The 15,054-nt window shown below is 37.3% G+C and overlaps 1 protein-coding gene across 2 annotated transcripts in view; it reads right to left on the bottom strand.

The window, feature by feature from the left end:
* Window positions 1–9,360: 9,360 nt before the first annotated feature.
* ATG12 (autophagy related 12) overlaps window positions 9,361–15,054 on the bottom strand; it is a 10,877-nt gene continuing 5,183 nt past the window's right edge. The window contains exons 2-4 of one of the 2 annotated variants that reach the window (XM_006886671.1): window positions 12,823–12,959; window positions 10,033–10,095; window positions 9,361–9,420 (exon numbers count right to left, since the gene is read on the bottom strand). In XM_006886671.1, coding sequence (XP_006886733.1) covers window positions 9,361–9,420; window positions 10,033–10,095; window positions 12,823–12,959 — 260 coding nt within the window. Of the gene's footprint in view, window positions 9,421–10,032; window positions 10,096–12,822; window positions 12,960–15,054 lie in introns of those variants that run through there. The other variant, XM_006886670.1, reaches the window with a different exon arrangement.

The following is a 15,054-nucleotide window of genomic DNA, read 5'->3' as shown; positions in this document are numbered from 1 at the left end:
GTGGGCTGGGAGAAGGGTGCAACAATGAATGAATGGAATTCCAAAATCTCTGTAGATGTTCATTGAAACGAAAAAGAAATAAATTAATTAATAAAAAAAAAAAGATAGGCCCTCAATGAAATAGATGGACACAGTGACTACAACAATGGTCTGAACATGACAGCATAGTTAAGCAGGACAGGGCAAAGTTTCAATCTATTATTTATAAGGTCATGGAGTGCAAGGATCTCTAGTAGTGGTGTCCGTAAGGGATTGCTTTGCTAACCCAAAGGCTACACAATTTTGGCATCTAACTCTCTATCACTGACAATACCCTGATTTACAATCCTTGGAAACTGCTGAATCTATGACACCTAACAACAATGGAATGCATCTTTTTGGATTCAAGTGCCTACATCAGAAAGTTTCTTGACAGCAGAAAAGGCCAAAACACATGTAGATCTCTGGAATGCCTGTTCTACAGATGCTGAATGAAACAAGGAATTTCCTCCAGAACCAAGAGGTAAAGATAATCTTATACTAGAGATGACTTCCTGATTTTGGACTTAAAAGAATACAAATGTTGTTGTTAGGTGCCATTGAATCGACTACAACTCAGAGACTATGAACAACAGCCAGCCCTGAACCTTGCCCTGTCCCTAGCCAATTTCACCATCTACAACACATCTGACCCCAGACACAGTCAAGGTGTGAATCATTTCATCCAGGATCTTCCTCTCTTGCACTGACCCTTCCAAGAATGATGTCCTTTTCCAAGGACTGATCCTTCCTGCAATATGCTGCAAGTATGTGAGATGGAGTTTCAAAATCCTTGCCTCCAAGGAGCAACCTGGTTTCACCATCTCCAGGACAGACTTGTTTGTTCTCTTGGCAGTTCACAATATGTTCAATACTCTTCTCCAGCAACACAACTCAAAAAGGTATTGGTTCTTCTGTTATCCTTGGTCGCTGTCCAGCTCTCTGATGCACAGAAAGCCAAAAAGAAGAACATGGTCTGGATCAGGAGTACCTTAGTAGGAAGATCTAACTGAGGAGAAAGAGTTGCAAACATCCTTTAAAATCTAGAATGTGCAATGGACAAAGAATGTAGGAAAACTAGAAGTTGTTAAAAATTAAATGGAACACATAAAGATCAGCATGGGTGAAGAATGGTATTATAGTCATAGTGAAAAGGCTATTTCAATACCTACCCTCAAGTACAATGTTTATTTGTATGCATTTGTATACATTACCTCACAAGGGACTTTAGTATCATTAAGAAATAACAGCCAGAAGTGTGGCGCTATAGAGTAAGGATGTTTGCTTAAAGAATATGGTATGCACACTAAAAGATGTTTACAGAATATGGAATAAAGTGTTTAAAGAATAAGGTGTCCATATGCATACAAGGAAAATCCGTTAATATGTCTATTACTCAAATATATGTACAAACAACTAAAGTAAAAGATGAGGAAATTGAGGATTTCTATCAGGGAGCTCTGGTGCACTGCCAACTGAAAGATAGGTTCGAATCTACTAGAAGGAGAAAAATGGATAATCTCACCTTCCATGCTATTTACTGCCTCTGAAAACCAGCTGGAGGGTCAGATATGATTTGGTCCCAACTCAATGGTACCTAACAACAAAACAAGTTTTGCAGTTTGAAATTGATCAAACATTCAACCAAGATATATTAATAACTACTGGGAACTGAGATGCAAAACTTAGAAACAATGAGGAAGAAATGGTGGTTAGAAAGTATGTTCTCAGTTACCTTCCTGAGACTGGACATTATGTGATCTAATATTGCAAGTTCAATTCACAAACACTTTAAAAAAAAACACAAAAGGTGACTTGACACATGACTCACCTGATGGACTGCACAAGACTCAGACTTTATTACATCAGTATCAGCAGTCAAAACTAGGCCAGATGCTGACTTTAAAACAAATCATCAGTTAACTCATATGAAAATTCAAATTGAAGCCAATGAAAAAGAAAAAAAAAAGTCCACAAGAATAAAAATCTAACCTGAATCTAAAAATCATCTCTGGAACAGATCTCAGGCACTGACTGACCACTAATAAATGCAGACCAGATGAGTCTTCAAAGATGGTATCCATGAAGAGTCCAAAAGGTTATTACAAAAAAGAGGTAGAAAAGATCAAAACAGGTTGCAGAAGAGACTCTGGAAATTGCTCTAGAGCATCGAGAAGCCAGAACAAAGGGAAGAAATGCTGAAGTAGAAGAGCTGAACAGAAGATTTCAAAGGACAGCTCAAGAAGAAAAAGCAAAGGGAAGAACTCATCTGGCATTTACAAAGGTGAAAGGGCTGAAACCCAAATTCAATCCTTGAATTTCAATATTAAAGAGATGCTATGGGCAAAATCTTGAATGATTCAGGAAGCATTATTAAAGAGATGCTATGGGCAAAATCTTGAATGATCCAGGAAGCATTAAAAAGACGGATGAAATACAGAATCACCATATCAAAAAAGAATTATTAGTTCATACTTAAAAATTTCAGCAACCTTGTGACCAAGAGCCAATGAAGGAAGAAGTTCAAGTGGCTCTGAAGATAATGGCAAAAAAAGTAACACCCTAAGAATTGATCTGTACAGACTAACATGTTTTTTCTAACAGATGCACCCTACATGCTCACCAATTTAAGCCCGAAAATTTGGAGGACAGCTGCTTGGCTGACTGACTAGAAGAGATTCCTATTTGTTCCTATACCCAAGAAAGGTGATCTAATAGAATGTTAAACTTATCAAACAATGTCATTTACATCACATGCAAGCAAAATATTGCTGAACATCGTGCAAAAATGGCTAGGAAGGTACACTGACAGAGAACTGCAAGTATAAGCTGGGTTTAGAAGTGGCTGTCGGACCAGGGATATTACTGTTGATGCCAAGTTGATCCTAGTTGAAAGAATATTAAAATATTGATTTGTGCTTTATTGGCTGTGCCAAGGCATTTGCCTGTGTGGATCACAATCCCAGAACACTTAACTGTGCTCATACAAAACCTATACTTAGCCCAAGCTGTTGTCTGAATAGAGGAATAAAAATACTGTGTGGTTTAAAATTAAGGTGTGTGCCAACTCCTCCTGCAGCAGAAATTCTCTGAAGATTAATTAGCTCACGGGTGTTTCCAAGCTTTACTAACACAAGTGAGATGGCCTTTGGAGGAAACTGAAGCAAAGTGTTTCCTTCATCCAAAGTGTTTCCTTCAGCGACTGTATTACTCGGATCAACATAATCAAAACGGCTTTTCTTTTAAAAAAATTTTTTTTTTTATTTTAAACTGCTTTTCTAAGAATTAGAAGAGATTTGTGATTGGGCTACAAGATGCTGTGTTTCCTTCAGTGGCCTCTCAAGGAATTATTTAACAAACTGAAAGTAGATTTTATTAAAATTTTATAGATACTTTGGGCATGTTGCAAGGAGGGACTGGTCCTTGGAGAGGGACATCATATTTGGCAGAGTGGAGGGGCGGCAAAGGAGAGGAAGACCTTCGATGAGATGGATCGATTCTGTGACTGGAGTGGTGGGAATAAGTGTGTTTGAGATGGCTAAGTTGGCACAAGATAGAACAGCATTTAGAGGTCTTGTACATAGGGTCACTATGAGTCGCAAACGATTCAATGGTACATAACAACAACATACATTTGCACATATTATCCTGTATTAGTTGATTTTCTAGTATGAAAGAATACCCTCTTGCTGCCCATGCTGACAAAGAATCAGTTATATGCTACTAATAAATTACTGAAAGTGTTTAAAAAAGGCTGTTTTTTACCTTTGAGCACAACCGTAATTGTAAATTTCCATGTCTTGGATAAGGAACAGAACTGAATGTTTTGGACATAGTTTTATAGAATGTGATATGCCTAAATATATCATTTATAAAAATCATCAAAGAAGCTTGTTGTTGTGTGCCATCAAGCTGCTTACACAGTGACGCTATGTATAATAGCCTTGAACTCTGCTAACTTTACTGTCTCTGGCCCTCATCACCCGTCACTCAATCGATCCATCTCATCGAGAGTCTTCCTCTCCTGCGCTGTCCCTCCACCATTCCAAGCATGAAGTCTCTCTCCAAGGACTGGCCCTTCCTTGCAACACGTCCAAAGTATATCAGATGAAGCTTCAGTTTCACCACTTTAGGATGAACCTGTTCTCTTGGCAGTCAGTCCATGGACTATTTAACACTCTTCGCCAGCACCACAGCTCAAAAGTATCAATTCTATCATCCCTAGTTATTGTCCATCTCTCTGATGTATATGTGAGGGTAGCATCTTTTCTCCATACCTATTCAATCTGTATTGTTATTGTTAAAGTGCCGTCGAGTCACAGTCGACTCATAGCGACCCTATGAAGGAAAGTCCTTGATGCTTGGGTGCCTTTCATCCTCTCCAGGTTCATAGGGTTTCCGGAGGCAAGCTATTATGGAAGTGGATGCCACTCCTCCTTCCAAGCTTGTTTTAATTGGGGAGCTCCACCCCACTCTCTGTCCGCATTGGGTAGCCAACCATTAACGCATTTGACACATCAGTGTCACATTCAACCTGTATACTGAGTAATAAAATCATTCGAGAAGTTGGACTCTGAGGAACAGTATGTCATAAGAGGAAGACTAAGTTGAGCCTGTTTCAGGCCACATACTTTTCAATCACCTGATATACGTCTGAGAGCTGGGTAATGAATTAGGATGACAGAAATGATACCATTAAGCTGGGGTGTTGAAGAGTGCTGAATATTCCACTGCCAAGTGAACAAGTCTCGGAGAAGGTGTAGCCAGAGTGCTCCTTGGAGGCAAAGATAACAAAAACTTCATCTCACATTATTTGAGCTTGTTGCAAGAAGCTATGCCTTGGATAGGGGCATTCATTGTGCTTGGAAAGATGGAGGGTCACCAACAGATAGATGATCCTCAGCCATATGGACTGACAATTGTTGCAGTAATAGACTCAAGTATGTCAGAAATGAGGATAACACAGAATAGGGTAACGTTTTGTTGTGCATAGTCTCTATGAGTCATACTCTACTCAATGGCACCACCAGCACCAATAGAGACTGCCAAATGTACAAGCAAATCTGTTTTGGGGAAAGTGGAAACAAGTGTGCACCTTAGAGGAAGGATGTTGAAACTTTGATATACTTAGGGCATGTTGTCAGGAAGAAGCAATTTTCAGAAAAGACATCATGCCGGCAAAGTTAGAGGGTCAGGGGAAAAAAGAGGAAGAGACTCAGTGAGATGGACTGGTAATGTGACAATGGGCTGGAGCATGGCAGGGATAGTGAGGATATTTAGGGCAAGGTTCAGATCTTTTGTTCACAGGACTACCATAGGCAAACTTAATTTTTTTAAAATAAATTTGCTAGAATAATGTGCTTGTGGCATGTTATAGGACTAGCTAACTAAGATACACTCCTTGTATCAGAGGACTATGACCTAATTAATGGCTCATCCTCCCTCTCCCTTTACAACTGATCATTTCTCATTATAGGGAAGAGTACATCATTTAAAAACTGCCACTAGTCTAGCCTCATTTGTATCAGATATTAGGGTACAAACAACAGTTACATCATTCTGAAATCACGTTAGATGCCCTCACACCTACCCTCATTACCCTAGTCACGGAATCAACCCATCTCATTGAGTCTTCCTCTCCTGTGTCCCTCCACCATTCCAAGCATGATGTCCCTTCTCCAAGGACTGGTCCTTCCTTGAAACATGTCCAAAGTATTTCAGACAAGGCTTCAGAATCCTTGTCTCCAAGGAGAAGCCTGGTTTCACCACTTTAGGATGAACCTGTTTTGTTCTGGCAGTCCATGGGATATTCAACACTTTTCTCCAACACCACAGCTGGAGTGAACCTTCCACTGGGTCAGTGGTATTGAGGAGTCAATCTTATGAACAACAGATCAGAAGCCTGCTGTATCCTGAAAGCTGTAGCACCTGATATTCCCAGATGGTCTCCCATTCAAGTACTAACCAGGCTTTACCCTGCTTAACTTTCAAGATAAGATACTGTGTGTTTAGGGTGGTATATCACTTCTGAAATCATAACCTACCCAAATTGACACATATCAAGGACACAATTCATGACAAACAGATGACATTACAACACTAAAGAAATGTGAGATACAGGAGACTAGATGCTGCTGCCTACATGTTGAAGCATGCATGGTCAATCAGCTATTTATCTGTAAATAGAAACCCCTGAAAGTGCAATCACTTTGTATACAAGACAATATTAACTAGGGAAGGAATTAAAACCAAAATCAATTCACAAGAGTCCATTTCTGACTCACATTGAAATTGTCTCTGCCACTGTAAAGCTTTACAAGACTGCCTGCCTTTCTCCCATGGTTCGCTGATGGATGTGAATTGCTGACCTTTCAATTAGCCATCTGATACATTACACACTGTGTCACCAGGCTCGCTAGGGTAGAAAACAAGTTATACATATTTAGATAAACTAGTATTTCATAGACTAATGAATTATTTAGACCAAAGAAGTGTACAACTTAAGCTATTCTTAGATTTAATGAACCATTACTTAGATAAAAAATCTGATTAAAAATTTACTCAGATATTGTTGATTGATAGTCTATCATCCAAAATCTTAGACGCAAACATTACAAATACATCCAAAAGATTTTATTTTTTGTTAAATATATACGTGGATAAATATATTCATTTCTTTTATTAAGGGGAGACCACGGTAGAAATAATACGTTAAATCTAACTTTAATTACCTACTACCAAAAATTCCACTGAATGTGAATTGATTCCAACTCGTGACTCTCCATTTGGTTTCAGAAGGAGACCACTCATCATGTTTCTCCCAGCCAGTGCTGGTGCATTCAAATTGTTAATCTTTCAGGTTACAAACTATGCCACCAGGTTCCTTAATTATCTAAAAGTATCAGGAAAATAGTATTCTGACTTTGTGTTATGGCATGAAACATACAGAAACAAATTCTAGAGCTATTTTCCAAGTACTCTTTGAGGGCTTTCAAGTTAAGAGATACAGACAGAATTACTAGTAATTAGAGTTAAGACCAATTACACACAACTGGGATTCAAACATCTAATATGATAAGAGCCTATGGTGATGAAAGAAGGAGTTCAGGCTGCTTTGAAGGAAATGACAAAAAATAAGGCTCCAGGAATAGATGGCATACCAACTGACATATTTCAGCTAACAGATGCTGCCCTGGATGTGCTCACCAAGTTGTGCCAAGAAATCTGGAGAACTACTTGGCCAACTGACTGGAAGAGATCGGTATTTATTCCTATCCCAAAGAAAGGTGACCCAACAGAGTGTGGAAACTATACAACAATCTCACTGATTTCACATGCAAGCAAGATTTTACTGAAGATTATCCAAAAATGACTGGAACATCAGCAGAGAACTACCAGAAGTCCAGGCTGGGTTTAGAAGGGGTTGTGGTACTAGGGACATTGTAGCTGATGTTAGATGGATCTTAGCTGAAAGCAGAGAATACCAGAGGAATGTCTATCTATGTTTCATTGACTATGCAAAGGCATTTGACTGTGTGGATCATAACAAACTGTGGCTGACTCTGAGAAGAATGGGAATCCCAGAACATTTGATTGTTCTAATGTGAAACCTATACTTGGACCAGGAGGCAGTTGTCAGAACAGAGCAAGGGAACACTGCATGGTTCAAAATTGGGAAGGGCGTACGCCTGGGATGCATCCTATCTCCATACCTTTTCAAGCTATATGCAGAACAGATTATCCGGGAGGCTGGGCTCTATGAGGAGAAATGTGGGGTCAAGATTGGTGGACAATTTATCAACAATCTGCGTTATGCAGATGACACAACCTTGCTTGTTGAAAATGAAGAGGACCTGAAGCACCTGCTGCAGAGGGTCAAGGACTGCAGCCTCCAATATGGACTGAGGCTCAATGTCAAGAAGACAAAGATTCTCACCACTGAACCAATTGGCAACATCAGGATGGATGGTGACGAGATTGAGATTGTACACAGCTTTAGTTTATTGGCTCCACAGTCAACACTCTTGGCACCAGTAGCCAGGAAATTAAAAGGCACACTGCCATAGGAAAGTCTGCTGTTAGGGACCTCTCCAAAATACTGAAGAGCAATGGTGTCTCTCTGGAGACTAAGGTGAGTTTGATACAGGCCATGGTCTTCGCAATCACTTGTTATGCATCAGATAGTTGGACAATGACCAAAGAGGATAGGAAAATTGATTCCTTTGAGCTGTGGTGCTGGAGAAGAGCATTGAGAATACCATGGACTGCTAGGAAAACAAACAGATTCGTCCTGGAGGGGGTGAAACAGGGTGGCTTCTTGGAGGCAAGGATTCTGAGGCTCCGTCTAACATACTTTGGACATGTTGTGAAGAGAGACCAGTCCTTGGAGAAGGACATCATGCTTGGGAGGGTGGAGGGATGGTGCAGGAGGGGAAGGCCCTCTATGAGGTGGATTGATTCAGTGACTGTGATAATCGGGATGGGAGTGTAGGAGACAGTGCGATTGGCACAAGCCAGAGCAGAGTTTAGGGCTGTTGTACATAGGGTCGCTATGAGTCGCAAGCAACTCAACGGCACATAACAACAACAACAATATGATATGGCTGAAAAGAGCATATTTGTCCAGTTTGTAAAATGTTTCCAAATAAGAAAGTTCCTTTCAGACTATGCACATTCTCTAAAGCTATCTTCCAATGTATCAAAATGCCTCTTCTTCCTGGCTACAAATGAACAGAAATAGCTATTCCCATCAGTTACTGGCAAAATTGTTAAACCAATCTGCATAATGCTTTTTGTCAGGAGGCTGCCCCTCTAGTCTCTGTAAGTAGAAACCAGAAGGCTACTTTGTGTTACAAGAAAAAAACAATGTAGACATAAATGTAAATGAGAAAAGACAAAGACTATATCTAAAACAAACTGAACTTCATGTGCTAGATTTAAAAAAAAAAAAAAAATCAACACTTTAATAAACTTTTACAGCAGGGAAAAAAAAACAACAGAGTGCTATTGCTACAAGTAATTTTCCTTTTTTTGGCATTTTAAGAAATAGTAACAAAACTTTAAAATAAATAGTCTCAATATCCTTTCCAATACCTTGGAGGCAGACTTGAATTATAAATTGTAGAAGGAATAGTCATACTGTAATTTTTTATAATGATCTGCCTATTAATACAAGTTGCATTTCTGGGAGTCCACTCTACAGATGTTTTTTCATGCATAAGCACTGGCCACGGTAGATACATGCTGATCATTATTCATAAAGTGTCTTGTCACAGCTCTAAAGCTTTTCAGAGCTGTTTCTTCTGTGAAGAAAATTTTAAGCAAGTTGTTTTCCTTAGTGGCTCATCCCCAAGCTTGAGATTTGCAGTAATGTAGGACCAATTTACCATCACTACCAAAACACTATCAAAAAAGAAAAAAGGCAGTAAGTTAAACTCACATTCTTAGATCAAAGTAAGGAACACATTCATGTGTTATCATAGACATCCTTGGACATACCTACATGGTCAGGGCTATTTCCTTCAAGAGGTGTTACTGACACAGAATCATATTTAGTAAAACTTGCCAATTAATGATCTGAACCATGCATGGGCTTATGTATTGTTTTAATCTTGTCTCCTCTCAATATCTCCACCACAATGTATGCATCTTTACCTGCTTTTCAAAAGTGCTAATGTCTCTAACAACTATCAAACTCTTAAGAAAGATGAACTGTGTTGGGTTTAAATACTCTTTCAATTCCTTAAAGGCAGATCTGTATTACTGATTGAGGGTAAAGAAGGTGGCCTTACTTTGAATATTTTAAAGCCATATTTTGTTTGCATTATATATTTGTATTCTTCATTTTTTGTAGAATTTATTCAGCTCCTCTTACATTTAAGATGTCTGAGAGACAGAAAAAGATGACCTCTTTTCCTCTATAGGTAACTAAAACCAGCATGTATTTCTTAAAGATATGGATTAATGACTATACTATACACAGATGTGCATACTGTGCAAAAGGGGCAGTTTTACCTCATAAAGCGTTCCAACTTCTTGGTCTGGGGATGGGGCAAAGGACTGATTCACATAAATAAACTGTAAGAAAAAAGAAAATAATTAGGGAGATTAATTTCCCCTGGCAAGCTTATTAAACTAATTTTCCAAGGTTCCAATCAGCCACCACTCAACCACCCACTGCTGTCCAGTCATTTTTCACTTACAGTGATCCCACAGGTTAAAGCACAACTACTTCAAAGAAGGACTCTCATTTTATTCTGCAGATTTGAGGGTCAAAACTATTGGGACCTGAGGTTAGCAGTCAAATATACAAATGGGACTTGTTCCAATCATTTACTATTTGAAATTCTTCATCTTGAAAATTAAAGAAAATGTCCCTTAACATCTTCAAATTCTCTAATTAGATATTTATGAAAAATCTCATTATTCTTTAGAAGGAACAAAGTAACAATTTTTATTGCTAAACAGTAATTTTTAAATTTCTAAAACTAAAAGATAAAGCAATACTAGCTGTCATGAGGTAGGTTCTGACTAATATTAACTTCCCTGCAGTTTCCAAGGCTATAAATCCTAGTGAGAGAAGAATGCCTCGCTTTTTCTTTTGGCTACTGAAGCATCTGAACTTTGGATCTGTTCAGCTTTTGAGTAACGACCATAACTCACTGTGAACTATGTCAGGAATGCTCCCCTTGTACAACTGAAACATTGAAAATAATTGGTTTTTTGAAGAATTACACAAGATATTATTAAAGTGACTTTTTTTTTGTTTCCTTATAATTGAGACACAATTTCTGTTAACATAACATTTCACATGGTTAAAATTATCAAAATCTAGTGTTAACTATATATATTTAAAACTCGTTATTTTTGTGGTGGGTAAATGGACAACAGATGGTTGTTTTGACCTTTCTGATCTGTGATGTCTTCAAAGACTTTGGATTTTAGGCTGTGCAATATCAGTATAGTGACAAAATTAAAACAAGAGGTCTTTATAATCTTATTCTTAAAGCACCTCACACTCAAATTTCTGAAGATATTGAGACAAAAGATTACAGTGTCAAAGAGGCTTCTGATAATTTTTCCTTTTTAGAAAATAAAATTTCAGGTAACCTGTTATTTTCCTTTATGTCTACACTTAAATTTTAAGAATAAAAATTTCAGTGTTAAGATCTTTTTAAGAAATTACTCACACACTAACTACACTCTACACATTAATAACTGAAAACCATTAGAATGTAGAAATTCTTGAATATCATCATTAAAACCATATGTAAGCAAATCTTGAAGATTATTAAACTTCTAAAGCATGCTGTACATCGGCAAGAGAAATGTCAGAAATTCAAAACGGATTTAGTAGACTGTGGTACCAGAGATATCAAAGAAGAGACCATCAGAAGAATGTCTGTGTTTTACCAACTATACAAAGGTACGTGACTCTCTAAATCATAACTATGGCTTAACATGGAGAAGAATGAAAATACTCTAACACTTAATCGTGTTCATGAAAAATCTATAGGTAGATCTAGAAACTGCTATCTGAAAAGAACACGACAACACTATATGGTTTAAAAGGACAAATACTGCATAGGGCCACTGTTGTAAAACAGGACTGCCATCAGGGTTGAGGGAAGACAGAAAAGGAGGGGAGGAATGATGTGTATTGCATTGAAACAGATGAGGGAGAGAAATGTTTAAAAGGGATAGATGAATGGGTATTCTTGTCATTACAGGTCCAGAATAAAGGCTGAATATTAGAGTGGATTTTGGGGGGAGGGATTATATAACAATGAAAAGAGTTTTTCTTTCTTTTTAAGAGTGAATTTGGGGGGAGGGGGTCGGCAGGGAGAAAAGTGCAACAATGAATGACTGGAAACCCTAAGTCTCTGTAAACGTTCATTAAAATTAAAAAAATTAAGAAAGTTGTGTGTTAAGGCTTTATCTTTTTTTCTACAACTATTCAATCTGCATGCTAAACAAATCATTTGAGAAGCCAGACCTATGAAGAATGTGGCATGAGAACTGGAGGAAGATTCATCAACAGCCTGTGTTATGCAGATGACACAACCATGCTCACTGAAAGTAGAGAAGCCATCAAGTACTTGTTGTAGAAGATCTGAGACTACATACAGCCTTTAATATTGATTACAGTTCAACATCAATAAAATAAAAATGTCCGTTACTGAGCAAATATGCATCATTAGATGTTGAAAGGATTGAAATTGTCAACACCACCTTACCTGAATCTATAATCAACATTCTTGATACCAGCAGTCAGAAAATCAAAGACATACTCAATTAGGAAAATATCCTGTCAAGGACCTCCCAAAATTCTAAGGAGCAACAATCTCAGTTTAAAAACTAAGGTGCTCCTGATTCAATATATGGTCTTTTTTTATTATCTCCTATGCATCTGAAACTTGGGACAACGAATAAAGATGACAGAAGTATCGATGCCTTTGAGTTGTGGTGTTGAAGATGAATACTGTATGTCCTATGGACAAAGTATCTTGTGAGCGATCTTTTCTGCATGGATGTTCTGTGACTTTATGGAAAAATATTTATCACGATAGGGGAAAATCTAGTTCTTATTGTAAAAGCAAATCTAAAATTGGTTTAGTTCAGCATTTTCTAGAGAATTCTTGAGTAAATTATACAAGTTCCACCAAGAAAAGACATAAAACGACATTGCAAAATTAATGTGTGGCTTCAAACACACTTCTGTACGCATCAATTAGTCACTGTTGCCCTAATGAGTTAGGAACGTTGCTCAGTTTTAGAGTAATATAGTTAATACTAGTCTCATACCAATTGTTCTGAGGCCATAAGTTTAAGGAACTTTTTGATGAAGTCAATAAGTCCTTGGATGGTTCGGGTTCGCTCTACAGCCCACTTCTTTGTTTTCATAATAGGGGTATCTCCCACAGCCTTGAGAAGGATATCAACTGTAAAAAGGGGAAAAAATTACCGACAATTACATGATAATGTGCAAGACAACTCTTACGACTCTGCAACATTTAACTTTAATCTACATGTACGTTATGTACTTATAACACCATAGAGATGTCAGAAATGTAAATATGCTAGTTTCTTTCATGTTTCTGTGATTTTTTTTCACCTATCAAAGCTGACAGACTAGAATAACAGTATCAATAATATTAGTGGACTTACAAAATGGTAAACTCCACCAGGAGAACAAGCCTACCAAGATATAATAAAGATAGAATCTGAATCAGTTGTTCTTATAGGTATCTAACAAAAGATAATATGAGATGAGGAAAGAGTTACATAAAAAAATTTCAACATCACTCAAGCACTTTTTTAATAAAGAAAATATATTCAACAAGAAGGAACTGATTAAAGAATGTTATAAACTGTAACAGAATATATTTCATAAATCAATATTTTTTAAAAAGTATGGTGGCCTACTGATAAGAAGCTATACTGCAATTTCAAAGGCATGTGGTTCTAATCTACCAGTTGCTCCATGGGAGAAGGATGGACAATGTCCGTCTGTGTGATTAACTGCCTCTGAAAATCTGAGTCAGCTTTGGGTCAGTTCTGACTCAATGGCAAAAAGCAACACCAACAAAGTTATTTTTATACATTCATGCACAGATTTATGTCAGATAGATTAAACAATAGAATTCAATTCATATATTCTTAAAAAAGCTTCAAATCCTAACTGTTACTTGCTAAGTATGTATATCCATATGTTAATATCAAGGTGCTTGTTTCCTCATCTTAAAAAAAGGAAGATAATGGCATGAGGAATAAATGAGAACATGTGTAAAATAGTTATAATACATTATGTTAACTAGCGTAATTATTAAACAGGGATTCTAGAAGTAGTACGTAATGAAAACAGCTTATTTAACAGCATGACAAAGTGATCAAAATATGCTAAGTACAAAATAGTACATTTAATCTGACCTCATTTTCATTATTTTGTTTCACTGGTGTTTTTCCTAAGTACCACATTTTCTAACATAGTCTTTTAAATAAGTGAAAATGACAAAATTTAAAAAAAATTAAAGGCTATCCATCTATGTTGTGAAAGAAGTAATACTTTGCTTTAGGAAAGAGAAAAATGAACAAGGACAAAAATTAAGCAATGACATTGAAAGCAAAATAGCTTACTACTGCCCCCTAAAGTTAACTCTACTAGATTGCAGGTTTTCCCTGTTACTGTTACATGCCCTTTATTTGGAATAGCCTGGTAAGTGAAACCTCCAAGGTTTTCAAAGATTTTAAATGCATGGAGAAAGGCTATTCATTTTTCTCCTGCAGAGTAGCTGGTGGATTTGAACCACATGTCTTGGGGTTGACAGTGCGATGCGTTATATTTTTGGCCATCAGAGTTCCCTATAGGTCTCTTCTGTACTAAGTGAAAAGAGTGTTCGTGTGAAACTTTAAATGCTGAAATGGTGTAAAAAGAAACATTACCATTACACTATATGGAAAACTTTTTTGATCATGTCCAGTCCAAAAAATGACTTACCAAATTAACCAACACATAAACCTAAAACACTACTAATATCCCATGTTCACAGACATGGATCAAAGATATGGCAACTTGATGTTGAGTGAGGGTAGTTTCTATTGCGAAGTTAAGGCTTGTGCAGTGTTATCTTTAAGAGCTCTGAACGGTAGTTTCGTCTTGGTGCATTTTTTCCATAATAATGAAAAATCTTCAGATTTCTTTCAGTTACCATGAACAGGTACTAATGTACATCTTCTATAAAGTGAACTTTCAATATGTGGGGGTTATTTGTATATTCTTCTTGTTCCATTCTTCAGTATTGAAAAATTTGAGTCATATAGAGTCAAGATCAATTTACCCTTGAAATGAAGTTACCTAGAACATATAAAGCACACTGTTGTTGTTGTTGTTATGTGCCATCGAATCGCCTGCGACTCATAGCAACCCTATGTACAATAGCCCTAAACTCTGCTCTGTCCTATGCCAATCGCACCATCTCCGATACACCCATCCCCATTACACCAGTCACTGAATCAATCCACCTCATAAAGGGCCTT

This window comes from Elephantulus edwardii, unplaced genomic scaffold, assembly GCF_000299155.1.
Source record: "Elephantulus edwardii isolate Elephantulus edwardi_28Jun2011 unplaced genomic scaffold, EleEdw1.0 scaffold00050, whole genome shotgun sequence".
NCBI classification, from domain to species: Eukaryota; Metazoa; Chordata; class Mammalia; order Macroscelidea; family Macroscelididae; genus Elephantulus; species Elephantulus edwardii.
The sequence above is the reverse complement of the archived record's forward strand: the minus strand, read 5'-3'. Positions and strand labels throughout refer to the sequence as shown.